The 17,890-nt window shown below is 52.5% G+C and overlaps 1 protein-coding gene across 3 annotated transcripts in view; it reads right to left on the reverse strand.

Moving 5' to 3' along the window:
* ABR (ABR activator of RhoGEF and GTPase) overlaps positions 1-17,890 on the reverse strand; it is a 184,107-nt gene that overhangs the window by 131,054 nt on the left and 35,163 nt on the right. The window contains exon 1 of one of the 3 annotated variants that reach the window (XM_086686383.1): positions 13,235-13,459. The exons of 1 other annotated variant lie outside the window; for it this stretch is intronic. Coding sequence is in view for 1 of the 2 variants with exons in the window: in XM_086686382.1 (XP_086542508.1) it covers positions 7,853-7,913 (61 nt within the window). In the remaining variant the exon portion in view is untranslated. Of the gene's footprint in view, positions 1-7,852; positions 8,004-13,234; positions 13,460-17,890 lie in introns of those variants that run through there. One more of the 3 variants, XM_086686382.1, reaches the window with a different exon arrangement.

A 17,890-nucleotide genomic window follows, 5' to 3' on the forward strand; every position in this document is an offset into this window, starting at 1 on the left:
ACCAAAGAAGGATTCCTAAAAATGCCTACAGGCTTCGTGCAGGAAGTAAGCTGCCCATGAAGTTGTGGGCAGGGAGGGGAAAGGAAGAGGATGGGGTCAGGGAGCTCCCCCCTTCTCCTCCCCACTGGCGCCTTCTGGCTTTGGTTTTCAGCTCAGGGCAGGGCGTTCCTCCGTTTTATCCCATCCAGAACACTCACCATACACAAACCCTCTTTGCAACCATGTGCTAGGGTGTAAGCCACCAGGCACAGGCTGCTGCTCAGCAGGGGACCCTGGGCTCTGGGGCCGTGGGGGTGTGGGGAGAGGGGCTGAAGGGTCTGCACCAAACCAGCCCATCATTAGCATGCTGCGCGTGGGTGAGTTCAAACACAGAGGCTGGATCTGCAGCCCAACTGGCCCTGGGCCTCGGCAAAGGACCTTGGTGTGCAGTGGCCTGATTTAGGGCTGAGGGCCCTTTATTCTCCTTTGGAAACTGTGGAGGTGAATTTTAAAAGGCCTGAGAGTGAGGCCAGTGTGGCTCTGCCGAGTCCTCTCCTCCAGCTCTCATCTCCTTGCCTCTGGCCCTGCTCTGCTCTAGAAACTGGGAACTAGCTGTACTCCATTTCTATCCCCAAAATCTATTTTCTCTCTTTCCCTTCAAACTTTATTTTGTTTATTTAATTATTTAATTTGGTTAGCCATCAGTGTTTCTTGGCAATAATCCCAGGGATAAGGTAATGGTGGGATACGGGCTCCAAGTGCCCATGGGGAGATCTCCTTGGGATCATTCCTTAGGAAGAGGTAGTCCAGTGGATGGGCACATACAGGCCCCCTGAAGGCTGAGAGCTTTCTGAGCCCCATGGGGGAGCCAAGCCTGTCTTTACAGTTGTCATTTTAGCTAGAGAGGTGAGCAGATCAATCAACATCCACAAACTACCTGGCCAAGGGGGGGCCTCACTGGCAATGCTGTGAAAGGCAGGGAGTGTGGGAGAAAACACAGTTCAGAGTCCAGCCAACCTTGTGCTCAAAGCCTGGCTTGTCTTCTAGCTCTAGAAGCTAGAAGCTCTCATTCTCTTGAATGAATTACTTAAATTCCCTAAGCTCATTTCTTCTCTATAAAATACAGATAACAATTCCTGCCTCATAAAGTAGGGCCTGTTGAGGACTGGTGATAACAGGGTTAATGCCTAGGACAGTGTCGACACATAGTAGGTACTCAACAGCATTGGCTATCATCATCATTGCTGCCAGAAGGCTACACATAGAATCAGAGCAATCTGAAATCCGATCCACTTCAAACTGGAGCCCTTTGGCAATAACCTCACAGGGCCTCTGTTCCCTTGTCTATAAAACAGGAGGGATAATGACAGTTACTTTGTTGGGATGTTAGGGATAATTCAAGGAAAGTATGTAGCACAGCATCTGGCACGTAGTAGGGCTGGTTATATGTCACATCCGTTCTTCTTAGACCAAATGGAAAAACTAATCTTGACAAACCAAGCAGGACTGACGAGCTTCTTTTCATGGGCCCAGGGGTCATGAGTGACCCAAGGGTGAGATTTCTACGTACCTTTGTGGAACCCAGACACGTTTCCCAAAGAGGCCCCCATCGTATAGAACACCCTGCCACTCTGACCCCAAAACTCCCAGAAGGGGTTTTTTCACCTAAAACTGCACCTTCAAGAGAGAAGAAACTCATTCACAAAGATGGCCCACAGGCTGTTTAGGCCCAGGGTAACTTGCAGCTGAACAGGGTGACCACAAGTGAGGAAATCAATTGCTGCTGTGGATAGAGATGTCCCCCAGGTAGGGAAATAACTGGGTTTAATTATACGACATCTTTCGTCTCCGTAATCTTGATCCATTAAACCCCTGCTGCTGGCCAGGAGGCAATGCCCAGGAGGAAGGGGTTAGCCCAACACGCTAATAGGATCAGCCCTTCAATCCCATGAAGGTAATTATGGCCACGTCCTCCCCCAACAGCCCTGAGTAAACCCACAGATCCTTAGTCAATACGGGGCTTTTCTACGCGGCACCAGCTCCGCCAACATACCAGAGAGGCCAGTGGCCATGGCATCTGGAGTGACAAAAACTCTGAGCTCCATCAGCCCTGGTCCACCCAAGGCCTTCCATCCACCCAACACTTTCTGGAGATCTTGCTCACCTTTAGGCAAAATGCCTGACCATATCATCTTCCATGTTTATCTGTGGTCTAGAGGGATATGTAGGCATCAGAAGTGAGGGTGGAGAAAAGAGAGAAATGGCATCTGATCAATTAGGTCACTGCAGAACCCACCTCATCTGCCCCATCTCCTGAAGACACTGGTCCTGTTAGTTTCCATATGGCTAGTAAACCCATATTCAGTTTTCATTCTGGTGTGTGGTAGGGAAGGAAGGGGAGAAAAGAAGATAGGAATGAAGCATAGGTACAGAAAACTGAGTGAGAGACCCCAAAAAGGTCTGAATCTGGGACAGAGAACATCTATTCTCCATCCAGTCAGTCATGGTACCAGTTGGTCCCACCTTTAAGGGCTCTTGGGCAGGGGGTTGGATTGAGCATCTAGCCCCAATCTCCATATGGGGCCATTTCTATAAGTCTGCCTACTGCCCTGATTTCTTTCTTCACATTTACAGGGAATGGACAGGTTCTCCCCAAGATTCAGAAACAAGTAGAACACTCCCACTGCCAGTCAAGGGTATCCATGGCTCCCACTGACCCGATCTTGCCCAAAGAAATGCAAATGAAGCAGACCAAGGCCACGAATTAAAATCAATGTCTCCTATTCTGCTCTGGAGACAGCTAAGCTACAGGCCTCTCCTACTGGTGTTCAGTGGAAAGTTCTAAGAGCCTGTAGATAGAATGTGATGGGTACTGGAGCCCCATGGATCACCTCCACCTACCACAGCCAGGGGCCCAGCAGAGGAAAACAGTGACGGATGTGGAGCTGACTGTGAAGCTGCCTAGTTCCTGGTTTGCCCCCAAAGGGCTCAAGCTGAGCCAAACAGCTGCAGCACCAGCCCTGGCAGTGAAGTCTTCCAATTGCACAATCTCAAGCCCTAGCAACGCGTGGGACTCCCTTGGGGGGTCTCCGACTCTACTACAAGCTACTACAATTACCAAATCCACACAGCTGGAAACTTGTGAATGGGCCAATGAATCGGTTTCTGGGGTTTCTGGTGGAGTAAGGAGTTAAGGAGCCAAGAACCCAAGAGTTTTCTTTTCCCTCTCTTACTCACTCATGCAACCAAAAATTACAGGGGGCTCATTACGCATGAGGAGCTGGCCTAGGCACTACCTAAAAACTGGGTCCGGCACTCTGTTCCTGCCAGCCCCCTTCCCCCTTTCCCGGCCCCTTGCCACTCCTCAGCAAGCCTTTCACGGACCCCTGTTCGTGATGAGGGCCGTGATTGGAGGGCAGTCCAACAGCACTCCTCACCTACAAAGCACCTTATAAACATTCATCAACCCACATGGTGTCCACGAGAGACATTCGTGGCTTCATATTACAGAGAAGTGTGCACAGGGTACCAGAACTGCCCCCAGGGAGAGGACCACACCTCAGAAAACGGCCCCAAGTCTTCCATCGCACCTGCAAGAGTGAGGCAGAATGAGTTTTCTCACTACTCCCCCGTCTGCTACCCACTTAGCTAATTCTTCACAAATGTTCCTGTCATTTCTTCCGTTTTGCCAAAGAACAACAGCAACAATCACAATCACAAAAATTTTTCTCGGAGTAGATGACTTCATCCTTCTGCCAGCCCCACCTCCGAGACTCCAGCAGCCATAACAATAATGGGCTGGTGTTAACAAGAAGGACTAAGTGACTGGGGCCATTCAGAGGGTAAGAAAACACCCATCTGCAGGTGCTCACTAGCATATCCAAGGCGGTCTGAGGCGGCCTCTGTGAGACCACTGCTCTGATCAGACCCACACAGTCTGTGTCAGGCCAGCAGCCTGGTCCTTGGTGTGGCTAATATGGGAGTGAGATGAGAAACCTAGGCTGCCTCATGATGCTCTGGAGATGGGTTTGTATCCCCACAGCCGCAAATGCTTTCTTGGCTCTTGGATGGGGCACTGAGTCTATAAGGGATGTGAAAATATCACGAGTGACTGAAATATCCCTTGCAAATGTTGTCTGGGGTAGAAGACGAAAGACTTTCCACTTGAAGAGGTGCCAAATTATTGCCTGCCTGGGGCACATACATGCCTCAATTCAGATCTGTTTGGAGAGTGGTATCCACTTAGAGGGACAGGCTCAGAGCACCCTCCCCATTTTGTTATCCCGCTTTTTAATTTTTTTTTAATGTTTGTTTACTTTTGAGAGAGAGCATGCGCATGTGTGCTAGCGTGAGCAGGGGAAGGGCAGAGAGAGGAGAGAGAATCCCAAACAGGCTCTGGAGCTGTCAGCTCAGAGCCCAACGTGGGGCCCAAACTCATGAACCGTGAGATCATGATGTGAGTTGAGATCAAGAGTTGGACGCTTAACCTACTGAGCCACCCAGGCACCCCTCACAGAGCTTAATTTAATCCAGTCTAATTCCATGGTATAGAAGAAAACCAAGAGGAAGTGATGTGTTTAGTGGAAAAGGTGATGAGAGAAAGGCACAGAGAAGATAAAATGAAGGACACAGCCCTACAGAAAGAATCACACCAGCTCCAGGGAGAGAATTTAGGCAAGGCATTGAGGAGCAAAGCTGACATTATTACAGTGACATAGGAAAATGACTGGGACAGAGACAAGAAGTGGGATGGCTGGAAGCCTTGTCTGCCACTCCAGCTTATCAGGAGCAAAGACCTTGCTCCCATCAGTCCCATATCACACTGGCAGCTGGGAGTCAACCTGTCTCCTTGAGTCAGACAAATCACCATCACCGTGGCCCTTCAGGACTTCTACCGCAGGGGAGAGGGGCCTGCTGCCCACCTCTTCTCAAATGACTACCAACCTGCAATGAAAATGCACATACTTCTCCTGGGATAGATGCTGAAGCCACAAAGAATGAGCTGACAACTCCAAAGGCAAGAAGTAAGTCAGAGGAGGGGCCGGTTGGCAGCCTGGCATCTTAGGAGGAGAGAACCATCAACCTCAGTGAGTTCAGAGCCTCAACCACCCACACCTTGGCTCTAGGACCAGCCCCCGGTTCCTACAAGAGGCACGTGGACTCTTGTTGGGCTCAGAGTCATTTGCGGCCACTTATCCTGCTGGAAGAATCCTGTGAACACAGAGGACCAAAGAGACAGATGTCCCCCATTCCATGACATTCCAAGGCCTTGAGCAACTTCTGACATATCTAGGTGACACTAAGAGTCTTCCTTACCAACCTAGGGTGTGATCTGAACTGCAGCTTTATCACTTATCACTTATGTGACTTTGGATAATGATTTGAGCTCACCAAGCCCCTCTTTCTGCAAAATGGAGATAAGACTACCTGTCTCACACAGTTGTGTGGTCTGGAGAGGATGGATGGAGAGAGCCTAGCATAGTGCCTCGCACATAGTGGGTCCTCAGGATATGCTATTATCACTGTTACCAGGAGCAGCACTTGGGAAGGGCCTCTATCACTGGGTCATTCACATCTCTAAGCAATGCCCACCCTGTGCCCTGGGGACTTCCCCTTTGCAATTCCTGACGGATTTAGCTTTTGTGGGGACTTGCCACCCCAGGATTGTGAGCCTTGTAAGCAAACAGCTTTCTGAGAGGCAGAGGAACTTCCTCCGGGAGCTACAAAACCTTGCTGCCAGGCAAATGACAGCCTGGGTATTTGTTTTAATTTAGGCTCTTGTCAAGAGGAAACTTCATGGCTAACAGCCCAAACATGACTGCACAGCACCTCCCCAGGAAGCCTCATTCTATGGCTCTCAAATAAGCCATTTTGAGGAGGGAGGCAGGGACTCCTCACATTGCTGCCAAGTCAGTGCCTTCCCCCCTCCAGGCTGCCCCCAGGAGCCCAGGGGCTGGGGCAGCAGCATAGCAGACAGCTCAGATGCCTGCCTGCCTGCCTGAGTCAGGGCTGGTTAACAGGCACCCCTAAAGAAGGCCTCAGTCGAATTCCCTTTTCAGGTCCCATCTTCCTCTGGTCAGAAATTTTCAAGGAGACCTCAGACAATTTTGCTTCCCTGCTCTAAGTGGCAGGGGGAGGGGTGGCAGGAAAACTTGGAAATAATTAGGTTAGGGAGTCTTTGTCAGGGCAATAGAGAGGAAGTCAGACACAGATTTCCATAGGATTCTACGCTTTGAGAAATACAGAAACCACTACTGGGTTTCGCCAGAGAGCCAGAAATATTTGGGAACATAAGTAGCATGTGAATATGAGGCATTGTTATTACTGTTATTTGCAAGAGCACAGCTAAGAGGTCACTAATCCTTCCTTCAGGTCAGGAGCTGATCTGCAGCAAGGCTCTGAACAGATGTGTGCCCCCATTCACACAGACACACGTGCATACACACGCCATACAGCCATGGGCCCTGACCTTCACCCAACGGATGCTGGCCTCTGCAGGGGAAGGAGCAGATGGAGTGGCTGGGCTTGGTGCAAGACTGACACCCAGGGGATCTGGCTTTGCCCCTTTGATGTTGAAAAGCCAAAGTGGAATGAACCATCACAAGGAGAGCTCCTATGGAGGGGGGGTGGGGGGGGCGGAGGAAGGAAAAGAGGATGGAGGGGGAGGAGGAGGGAGAAGAGGGAGGAGAAGAAGGTGAGGGGAATGATGGGGACCCAAGGGGATACAGAGGTCAGAGGCTGGATACTGAGTACCGAGGGGCCTCCAGGGCAAAGCCTTGGGGGTTCAAGGCACCATCCCTGTCTATTCCTCTCTTCACCCATATAACCGTCAACAAGGTACCGGAGCCAGGTTAACCCTTAAAAATGTCCTTGTCCCATGGCATCCAATGTCCAGAAACTGAGCTTGCCTCCCCCAACCCCTGCCCCCCGCCTCAGGAACTCTGGGCTAGGAGACATAGCAAGAGAGTGGGAGGGTCCCACTGAAGTGCTCAGAGAGGGCAAAATCCACTCACTGGCTTCTTCAGGGGCCTGCAGGACCCTCTTCTTAAATCACTGAAAGCTTTGGGGAAGATGTCTCAAGGGAGGGTGGAGAGAAGCGCAGGGCTTTTAGTCACCTAAGCAAGGCAGGGTGTAAAGTGGGGGTGCTCACGGGGAGCCCCCAGAATGTACGAGTGATCAGTTACACATCCCCAGCGGCAGTGCAAGAGCAATCACATGATCGAAGCAGATTTGGGAATGAGGGGGTGGAAAAGCCGAGGTTTTTTTTTTTTTCTTTTCTTTTCTTTTTTGGGGGGTGGTGAGGGTGGGGGTGGCGATGAAGCTGGCAGGAAAGACTGCTGAGCCCGAGGTTTTCAGCTCCTTCAATCCAAATGGCCCCCATGGAGATCTGCCCCTACAGACCCTCCCACCCGACCCCACCTCCACCCCAAAACACACAACACCCCAGGATGTCCCCGAGGTGACAAACTCAGGCGCCAAGGACTTTGCCAAAATGGCCTTTCTGCTTCAGCGTGGACAGAAGGAGCAGTCGGTCGGGAAGCGGAGGGAGCCCCCTACAAGGGCTCTCCTTCCTGGGGGCTGGGGAGTGCTCAGTTACACAACAGGTGGGAAATGGGTGACACAGCTCTCCAAGCCCCGTCGGTCCACTGGCCCCCCACCCGCTCCAAGTCCACTCTGGGGACCCCATCTGCGGCCGATGGCGGGGGACCCACGCCTCTTCCCCGCCTCCCGGCCCGCTGGCACCCGGCCGGCGGCGCCCGCAGCCCCCTGCCCGCTCCGGGCTCCCCAGACAAGCCCGGCGGTCGCGCCCCGGGGCCGTCGGGGCGCCGCGGCCCGTTCCCGCCCGGCCTCCCCGGCCCGAGCGCACACGTACTGCTGTAGAGGGTGTCGATCCAGGAGAGGCGCGGCAGGCCCCGGTGGCTGAGCGGCTCCATGCCCGCGGCTCCGCGCGGCGGCGGCGGCGGCTCCGTCAGATCGGAAACCCGACCCTCATCGCACAACAAAGGAGGGAGGGCGCGGGCGGCGGGCGGGCGGGCCGGCGGGGAGTCGGGAGGGGCGGCCAGCCCGGGAGGCCGAAGTTGCCGGGCGCGGGGTGGAGGCGGGGGCAGGCAGGGAAACAGGTAGCAGGGAGGAGCCGGAGCTGCCGGGAGAGGAGGGGAGGGCGGGCGAGGGCAGGCGAGCGCCCCCGGGAGCCCTTCCGGCCGCAGTGGCCTCGGCGAGCCCCGCTGCGGATCCCGGAGCGGCGGCCCCGCAGCGCGCCCGCAGACTAGCAACTTCCCGGGGGCTGCGCCGCGGCCAGGGGCGGGGGGCGGGGGCCGCGACCAATCGGCGCGAGGCTTCCGCGCCCCCTCCCCCGCCGCAGCACGCCTCCAGACCCGGTCGGGGGTGCGGGGAGCAGCCCCAGTCCCCACGGACGCCCAGACGCGAGGGGCTCCAGCCCGTGACGGAGGAGTGGTCCCGCGGGGGTCTCCGGGCTGCGGTGCAGGCCCAGGCTCCGCTTCTTCCCCTCAATGCGCTCAGCCGAATTCTGGCAACCCGCAGACTAAGTGCCGCGGGGAGACCTATGGGCCCCGCAGGGGTGACATCACCTGACACCCCAGGATCTCCAAGCGCAGTTTCTGGGGCCGGTGCGGCCGTCAGGCCCCTCCCCTAGACAAGCCTGGGGGACGGCGCTGACGGGGTTAATGTCCTGCCCGCCTGCGGAAAGCCTCGGCCCGCGCGGGAACTCTTTCCTTCCAAACCTGAACAACCTCATCTATTTCAACACCCGTGACCTAAAAGCCGGGCAGTTCGGCCCTACACACCAGAGGGCGGCGGCTGGAGAAAGGCGGGAGGCTGGGGGTTGAGTAGGGGCAGTGGAGGACCAACTGGGGGCAGGAGAGCCTCCAGGGTCTTCCCTGGGTTCCCCAGGAGACTTCTTTGGGGATCCACAGCCGCAGCCCAGGAGGCATACCTTGTATATATAATCACATGCAAGCTGAGGGAAGTCTGGGGTCAAGATGCCTCTGAGAACAAAACCTGAGGAAGTAAAATTCCTTCTAAGACCTCGCAAGAGCAGTGGAGAGGTTGGGGGAGGGGGTGGTGGCGGAGGGCTTTAGGCCTCCTAGGTGCCAATTCTATGGGACCCAAGGCAACTTTGCTGCAGATATGGTCCTGTGGGACCCTGGAGGAGGGACCAGGCTAGGGTGGGCAAGGGCAGGGGGCGCTGAAGCTCCTCTCCAGAACCCAACAGAAGCGAAGCAGTGGGCCCACCAAGGAAACCCTGCGCTGGGCCATTTATGCTAGTTTTACCTGAAATAGTGAGGTCTCCGATAGTGGAGCACACCCTCCCCACCCCTCAGCCCCCATCATCAAGCAGCTGACAGGCAAAGCCTTCATGGGACCCAGCTCTACTGGGACCCATCCACATGGGGGCAGGGCTCCTTCCTCATCATTCCAAACAAGCACAGATCTAGTTCTTTTGAGGAGAAAAGCAGACCCTCACCCGTAATGCTGAATGGAAGCCTGCAGCCAGTTCCGGCAGCTGCTTGGGTAGAGGCCTCCAACTCACAGCAGGTCAGGTGAACCCCTGGGAAGGTGCAGGGGAAGGGTGTGAAAAGCCTCCACAGGTGGCTGGCTGCAGTGGGTGTTTTTCAACTCTGAGGTAAGGCTGGCCCCTCCCTGCATCCACTCAGCCTTCCCCCTTCCCAACCCTCCAGGCTCAGACTCTGCCTCCGTCTCCTGCGGCCCCTCCCTGCTCAGCTGTCACCCTCCCACCATCCCTGACTTGCACACAAGACTGGGAGGGCCGAGTAGGCACCTGGAGCTTGGCAGAGAGGGGGCTGTGCATCTCCAATGAGATGCTCCAGAAATAGAGCCAGGATGGGAGAGGAAGCAAATGAGCTCTCATTTGAGGGAGGATGGTGAGGGTGGAGGAGCAGAGAGGGGCCCAGAGCCTCTCTTCTTCCCACGTGGAAGTCTCAGAAGGCACAGAACCCAGAAGAAAGCTAGAAACAGGAGCTCAGCCCAGGGAAGCAGCAGCACTGCCCTCTCCCCAGTAACCACTACCACCATCAAGGCAGCATGGGCCCTCTCTGTATCAGCAGGGGTTTTCCTGATGGCCACATCCGGAAACTGACTGCGAGGAGGCCATAGATGTATGTTTCTGCGTGAGACACATACATTTGCATACATTTTACATTTTTATCTACAAAGGCTTGAACACGCTATTTTCAGCATTTTCAAGCTAAAATGTTACAGTTGCTCTCCTTAGCGTTGCCATAGTTTGCTTTTCTCCTACATTCTGTCCAATCCTGTCCTGGACCTCCCGCTCCAGAACACAATATAGGGTACAGGGAGAGAGGAATCTTGGAGGAACACTTCTAATAATTAACAGAGAATGTCTGCGGTACACCTGGCTTGGATCTTAGTGCTTTGCTTACAAGATTATCTCACTGCGAACCTCAATGTCATCTCTGTTCCCTCCATTTTCTAGATGAGAAAGCTGAGGCACTGAGCAGCTAATTAAACCCTTCCAGCCCTCCTCCATCTCCACACACAGTTTCATACACGTGTCCTGGGAAAGGGTAGTTACCTCAAGATGCCCTTGATGCCTTTTCTGGTGCCTTCCAGTAGGTGGTTAACACCACACAGCCCAACTCTTGGCTTGGAGACAGGTGTGTGGGTCTTTGAGCACCAGGGTGTTTTGAGACCGGAACAGAAGTCTCCAGATTCCTGGCACTAAGGATGGGGGAGGAATTTGGAGAGACCCAATCCAACTTCCTAGTAAGGAAGGAGTTAAATAATCATTCTCATCTGCATTGTGCCAAAGGTCAAGTGCTCTGCCAACAACCCCAATCTCTCAGAGTGGCGGAGGGGCTTTCCTGTGCGCAGACTGCCCTGATTCAGCGAAGTGCAGACCTGCCTGAGTACCCCAAGGCACTGAATCAGCACTCAACGCACCTCACCTCGCAGCCCACACTAACCATTCTCTCTCTAGGCTTTTGAGTGAACACTCCCCACCTTTGCAGGTAGGCTGTCCTCAATTCCCCACCTCCCTTGGTGACCACCTGCTCCTGCCTCACCACCCGTTGATTTAAGGGGGACTTAAGGGTCGGTTGCCTTGCCCGTAGTGCTGGGCTGATGATGAGAGGCTGAGTGGGAAGGAGATATATCCCATTCTGAAGGTCAGCGGCCTTGCCCTTAATTCCCAGGTGTTCCACTCACTGCCTTCACAACAACCAACACTTGATTCTACCAGCCACTCAGCCAGGAAGGAAAAAGGGTGACTGTGCTTACAGCCAAAACTGGGTATCTCCACGTTTCTTGCCTCCTCACTGTTAGCAAATCCTGCTCCACTGTGCACAACAGGAAGGCTCCGGGAGTCCCTGCTTCCTTGATCACCTGGAGATCACTGCTGGTGAAAAGGATGTCCATTCACCTCTCCCCATGCTGGGGCTGGCAGGGGACCAGTGTGCAGAGGTTGGATGTACAGGTGGGGATGGAGGGCCTATGCATTCAAATTAAAAAAAAAAAAAAAAAAAAACGCTTGGGTGGCTCAGTTGGGTGAGCAGCTGACTTCAGCTCAGGTCATGATCTCGAGCCCAGTTCGAGCCCAGCAGCTCGCTGCTGTCAATGCACAGCCTGCTTCAGATCCTCTGTCCCCCCACCACCGCCCCTCCCCTACTCACACTCTCTCAAAAGTAAATAAACATTAAAGTGAAAACAAAAACAAAAATCAGACTATGATAGCCAAAAAAACCCCAAGACTTTGTATCCTTCCTGCCAGATCAGCTCTTTCAAAGCTGGAACTGCATCTTTTTTCACTGGGGTATCCACAGCACTCTGCCCAGTGGATGACTGACTCGGGTAGACTGTAAAGCAGCCATAATCATATTGTGCCCCAAGACCAGACTTTCTGCCCAAAGCCCAACAGAATGGCGTTCAATAATACGGGCTGAATAAATCAAACGAATGACGGCTAACATTTACTGAGTGCGTCTTAAGTGTGAGGCCCTGCTCTGTGTGCTTCATGTAGGTTATCTCACTTAATCCTCATAATAAGCCAATGAGATAGGCACTGCTCTACGCTCCCTACCCCAGAAGTAGACAGGCTAAGTCACTGGCCAGCTAGTAGCTGGTAATACTTGGAAATGAACTGAGATGCTGAATCCAGAGTCCAGGTGTGTAATCTCTGTATTGGGCTGCCATAAGAGTGAACTAATGAATGAACAGAATGAAGCTAAACTCAGACAGAGGAAGAAACTGGAGCCATAGGGGAAATGCAAAGCAGTGTCATTCCAGAACGCGCCTCCCCTCCAGGGCCACCAATGATTAAGCAAAAACAGAGCTGGTTTTCAAAGAAAGCCCCATCTACTACAACAGGGCAGATGACTCTGGAGATAAACTAGATGCAATCAATCCAGTGCCAGTTTCCTGAACTCCAGTCCCCACTGAACCCCACTGCTTCTATGCCTTGGGCCAATCTTGAACCTTTCCCATCTCATCTTTTGAGTCTGTAGGTGGGTACCCAGGTAGATAAGGCAGATGACTTCCAGACTATAAACTCTGCTTCCTAGCCGACCTTGGGTGGGAGGGCTGTTTCTGGGTCCTTGCTTCATTTCCTTTACCTTGGTACAGTAAAGCAGCATTTACTGTTCTGAAATTCACCCTCACCCCTAGGGCCTGGAAAGCAGAAAATTCTCCAGGCCTCTATTGGGTCACCTCTTAGGGAGAAGGCTTGGCCTTTGTCCTCTTCTGACCTGTCTCTTCCCAGCCTCCTTGCTTTGCCAATGACAGTGAGATTTACAGATAGCACAGATCAACTCAAAGCCCTCCCCAATTATTTATTTCTCCCAAAGTTTTGTGTCAGCTTGAGTCGTAAGAAATATCTGCAGCCCTGGCAAGACATAAACCAGAGAACTGCATTCATCCCTTTGCTGCCTCCCTCAGCAGCATGGCCAGGAGAAGGCACAGTGACATCCAACTCCCTGTAGTCATGGAGCTCCCCACACATACCCACATGCCCAGCTCCCATGGCCAGTGGCCACAGCGAGCCCAGCTTCTTGGACACAGTAGCTGCCTTAGATTATGCTAAGTATACACTATACCATATGCAATTTCGGGAGAGTCTCATGCCAACCCCCGGCTAAAGTGGCCCTCCTCACCCGACTTGGCTCAGATCACACCCCCCCAGGGGTCAACGTGAGAGGTTTCCTAAAGAGTCGATCAGAGGGCTCAACAGTAGAGTGTGGAGACCCCTTCCTAATTTACTCACCACAGCATCCCCGTCAGCATTTGGAAAGAAGCCAGCAGAAGAGATTGAAGGATTCTTTAAGTCCCCAAAGTCCAGAGACAAAGTTCAGCGGTTCCAACCTTATCAGCTCTGAGTAAAGCAGAGGCATGTCCACCTGGGGTCAGAGCTCACAGGCTGGCCCTCTGCCCTCCTGTGGCCACCATTCCGCTGAAGCTGGCTGTGCTTCTGGTTCTCTCAGCCAGAGTTCTGCAGATGCATCCCAGCCCCGTGCTGCTCTGCCAGGAGCTGTGACGCCACCAGCCAGGCTGGCCCTGTCCCTGTCAGGCCCAGGAGTGGCCGCAGGGGCTGAGGACAGGCTGTCAAGGAGATTGGCTCCAAGAGGTGGTGGCTCGACATTCAGGAAGGCGACGACAAAGGAGCATCAGAGCCTAGTCAGTGGTGCCTGTCATCAGGGGAGTCTTGTGTTGGGGTTACCGTGCAAGTTTGCGGTTGTGTGGCCCTGTCTCTTTAAGGACCAGGCCTCCTTAAGGCAAGTTCCCTCTGCAGTCACTCCTGCCACCAGCAGTCCTGCGGCAGACGGCGGGGGGCTCCCGAGTGCCATCTGGTGGCCCAACAGAGCAGCACCTCAGCCGCCAGACACGGTCCTGCCAACCCTGGCCACAGTCCAGACAAGAGGCCTGGAAATGCCTGTACTCAAATCTCAACCTTGCCTGAGCTCCAGGCTACCATTGTGAGTAATGAGGCTAGGGAAGGCAGGAGGAACTCCATTTGGGGTCAGGAGACATCAGGAACCTCCATGAGTAGCCCAGGAAGAATAACCACCCCACTTGACAAAAGCTTCTCTAAGATATTCTGAAATGGGGCGGGGGGGGTGGTGGTGGTGATTTTTCCAGTTTCCTGGCTTGCTAGCTGTGGGACCTGGAGCACAGCTATGTGTATGTATCCTGTGCCTGTAAACACTGCAACAGTGGCTCTCAATCAGGGGAGGGGTAGTTGGTACTGCCCCACAGAAGTATTTGCAAATGTGTAGGAGTATTTTATTTTTTTTTTTTTTTGTAGGACCATTTTAAAGCGAGAGATGTTAAAGTATCCTGCAAAATGCAGAACTCCCTCACACAATGTCTGTCCCCAACAGTGCTGAGAACACTATGTCAAAGTGCTGAGAACACTATTTGGTTAGGGGGAAAACGAAGATGGTCTCTTGGCAAGCTCATACCCCCTCTTTGTTTCCCCATCATTCTTCCATTGATGTCCTAAATTTCACCTTTTGATGTCCTCTAAATTTCACCTTTATAATCTTAAAAGGAGAGAGGAAGTGGGCCACTTTCACAAGGGATGCCCCTTCCCAGAAGCTGGGTATACACCTGTACTCAGCTTGTGTTGGGCAGTCATGACCCTTGAAAGGGAGAGGCAGATGGGTAGGCGGCCTAACTCAGACAGTTAGGAACAGCAGACAGTGTCCGAGAAGAATCACAGAAGACCAGTCACCCCTTTTCCCCAAGGGACCACCCCGCCATCCTTCCCACATGGATGATTCAACCTAGCGCTGGCTTTCTCTCCCTGAACTGACCCAGAACACCCATCTTTTACATAAGGCACTTTGAGGTTCTAGTCATAAAACCTTGTAACTCCTAATTTCTCCTTCCCCAAGTTCATTGCACTCTGTCCTGGGCTAGTCTGCTTAGTCTCATGAACACAGTCTGGTGCCAGCAGCTGACATAAGAAACCAACACATGTGACATGTATTCTAACAAAGGGAGAGTGGAAAAGAACAAAAGTCTGGCTGCAATAGCCAAAACAAGCCACACAGTGGTCACATTTGACTTGAGTCTGTCAGTTTACACAGTCCCAAGCTCATGAGGCTGACGTCAACACAGAATGGTCAATTGGAGGGAAAACTTGCCCAGCAACCCACAGCAACTAGAGCACTTCCCACTGCTGGCAGAAAAAAGACCCACATCCTTTTGGTGGCACACAAGTCCCTGTGGCCTGGCCCCTTACTTCCTTCCAGCTTCATCTTTCAGTCCCCTGGTCTCTCTTGCTTTTTCAGAACTTTTGCACAGGATGGTATTTCCAGCTAAAATGCCTGGACATTTCTTCATTTTCCCTCCGATCTTAACTTGAATATCACTTCTGCTAGGAAGCTTTCCCTAACCACCAGACTAGGGAGGCCTGCATTTCAGGTTACTTGGTGCTTTTGTAAACCACTCAGTGTCTGTCTCTCCTGCTAGACTGAGCCCTCCAAGAGGATTCCAAACACCTCTCTCTTGTTCACCACTGTAACCCCAGCACCCTGAAATAGTGGTTTCAGTGAATGAATGAGTACATGAATGAAGGGATGGCCAAATATGTTCCTGGTCACAAAGGCTCTGGAATGAGGGAGTATAGACTCCTCAGCCAGCTCAGCTCCACCAGCTGGAGAAAAAAAAAAAAAAAAAAAAAAAAAAACACATGTCTGGGCTGGTTGGGATGTCATGAGAGGGGTCACGCTCTCTGGAAAGACTCAGAAAAAAACCAACAGGATCCTAGAATCAGATTTGGGGCAAGAGAATTGCTGCTCTAATTAGTTCCTAACTATTCACATGAAATCCCAACTAAAAACTCCCCAATGTACAGGGCTCCCTTACGAAGCAGCCAGCATTTAATGCTGCACTCTTTTCTACCCAATCAGACTCCAACATGGAAATGGAATAGAAACCAAGAAATGGTTCAGCCCACTAAGGGAACTTTGGTCTCAATTCTCAGAGTCCTTCTCGTGGGCCCGTCCCAAATTTGCAATTACATTTGTTTTTAGAGGAGGGAGGCAAATTGCAGCTCTTCTCTGGGAAAAGAAAAGCAGTCCCTGGGTGTGCACTTGTCCAGTCTCCCCTCCCATTGTGTGGCAGGGGACAGAAGTTGGGAATCAGAGAAACAAGATGCCACTTGCCTGCAGCAATGCTGAACTCCCCTGTTCCGGGGGCCTGTCGGCGGGCGCTGACACTCACTGGGTTCCGGTGATTACTGTGGTGTCCCTCCAATCAGAGATGAGAAATCTTGCTTTCAGCTCAGTGATGGGAGAAGGACGTGGAAACTGACTCTGGACACCCTGTCTTCCCAAGGACCTAGCTTGAGAGGGTCTGAAGGCTGCCTGACAGAGGGCCAGACAGACAGACAGCAGGCTCTGTGGCCGCTGCTTGCACTGAGCCATGGAGGCCCCTGGGCCCAGGGAGCCCTGGAGGCACTGTGCCAGAGTCGCCCAGTCTGTTGGGAACATGCAGAAAAGGAAGAAGATTCCTTTTCATTTTCCCTTCACTGAAAGAAAGAGACAAAACACCCAATTTTTACTCAAGGTTTCATTTGTTGGGCCTTGGCTCTATCATGGTCTAGAAAAATCACCCTAGGCCCCTAGGGTCAGTAACCCAGATGGCTAGTCCTCTAAAGCTACCCACCAGCTTCTTAGCTGCTGCCTAGGAAGGATGTACTGGCATAGGTAATATTCCCAGGGCTCCTCCCTGCCCTGAAATGACGGGACCGGTGGGAGGAGGTCGTAGTTGTCAATGATGGGCAGAGGAATAATAATAATAAGGGTGATAGCAGCAAACACACGGTGCTTATGGTGGCAGAGCCGATCTAAGGACTCTGTATTAAATCATTTACTTATCAGGGCATCTGGGTGGCTCAGTCAGTTAAGCGTCCGACTTCAGCTCAGGTCATGATCTCAGGGTTCGTGGGTTCGAGCCGTGCGTCGGGCTCAGTGCTGACAGCTCAGAGCCTGGAGCCTGCTTCGGATTCTGTGTCTCCCCCTCTCTCTGCCCCAAACCCACTCACATTCTGTCTTCCTCTGTCTTTCAAAAATAAATAAATGTTAAAAAAAATTTTAAATCATTGAATTATCACAGTAATCCTGACTACCCCAGAATATGTCTTTGCCCCTCAATACTCCACTACTTCCTCCACAGAAGGGAAAGAGCACTAAACTGAGTATACCCTGAGTCCAGGCCCTGGCTCTGCCACTAATCTGCTGTGTGAGCTTGAGAAACCCCCTTTCACTCTCTGGACCTTGGTTTCCTTACCTTGACATGCAGGGATGAAAGCTGTCCTATGATTCCCTGAGAGGCAGATGACCAGTAAATGGCTGCTAAGAGAGGGGAAAAACTTTCTTCTTTCCCACCCCTCAGTTCCCCAATATTTCAGGAAGTCCCATGGATTTTGAGGGCTGGAAAAGTTGTTCATCAGCCCATTGAATATTCCCTGAGCTTTATATAAGACTCAGTGCCTTTGCCCAGGATACATGTGATTGTGGATTTGTGACATGCCCAGAAGTCTCCAAGAGGCAAGGCAGTGCTTGGTGGGTCCAGAGAGTGGTGTGGACAGTATGCCATGGAGGGGGTGAGGGACCACCAGTTGGAACTGAGTTAATGACTAAATGCTTCTTAGAGGAAGTGTCATTTGAACCAGGGCCCGGAAGGACACCTCATATTTCACAGGCAAAAATGGTAGGTGGGGAGGCAGTGCATTCTGGGGGGGGGGGGGGGGGGGGGGGGAGGGAAAAGCATAAGCAATTATCCAGAAATGTAATCAGGCAGAAATGGGGGTGAAGAGGGCAATTAGAATGGATGCCTGGAAGAGAAGGTTTTGGGGGGACTTGGGGAGAATATAGGCAGTTGCTAATATAATATGTGCCCTCAGCATGAATTC

The sequence above is a fragment of the Puma concolor genome, chromosome E1 (genome assembly GCF_028749965.1).
Source record: "Puma concolor isolate L17-30 chromosome E1, mPumCon1.1.hap2, whole genome shotgun sequence".
In the NCBI taxonomy this organism is placed as follows: domain Eukaryota; kingdom Metazoa; phylum Chordata; class Mammalia; order Carnivora; family Felidae; genus Puma; species Puma concolor.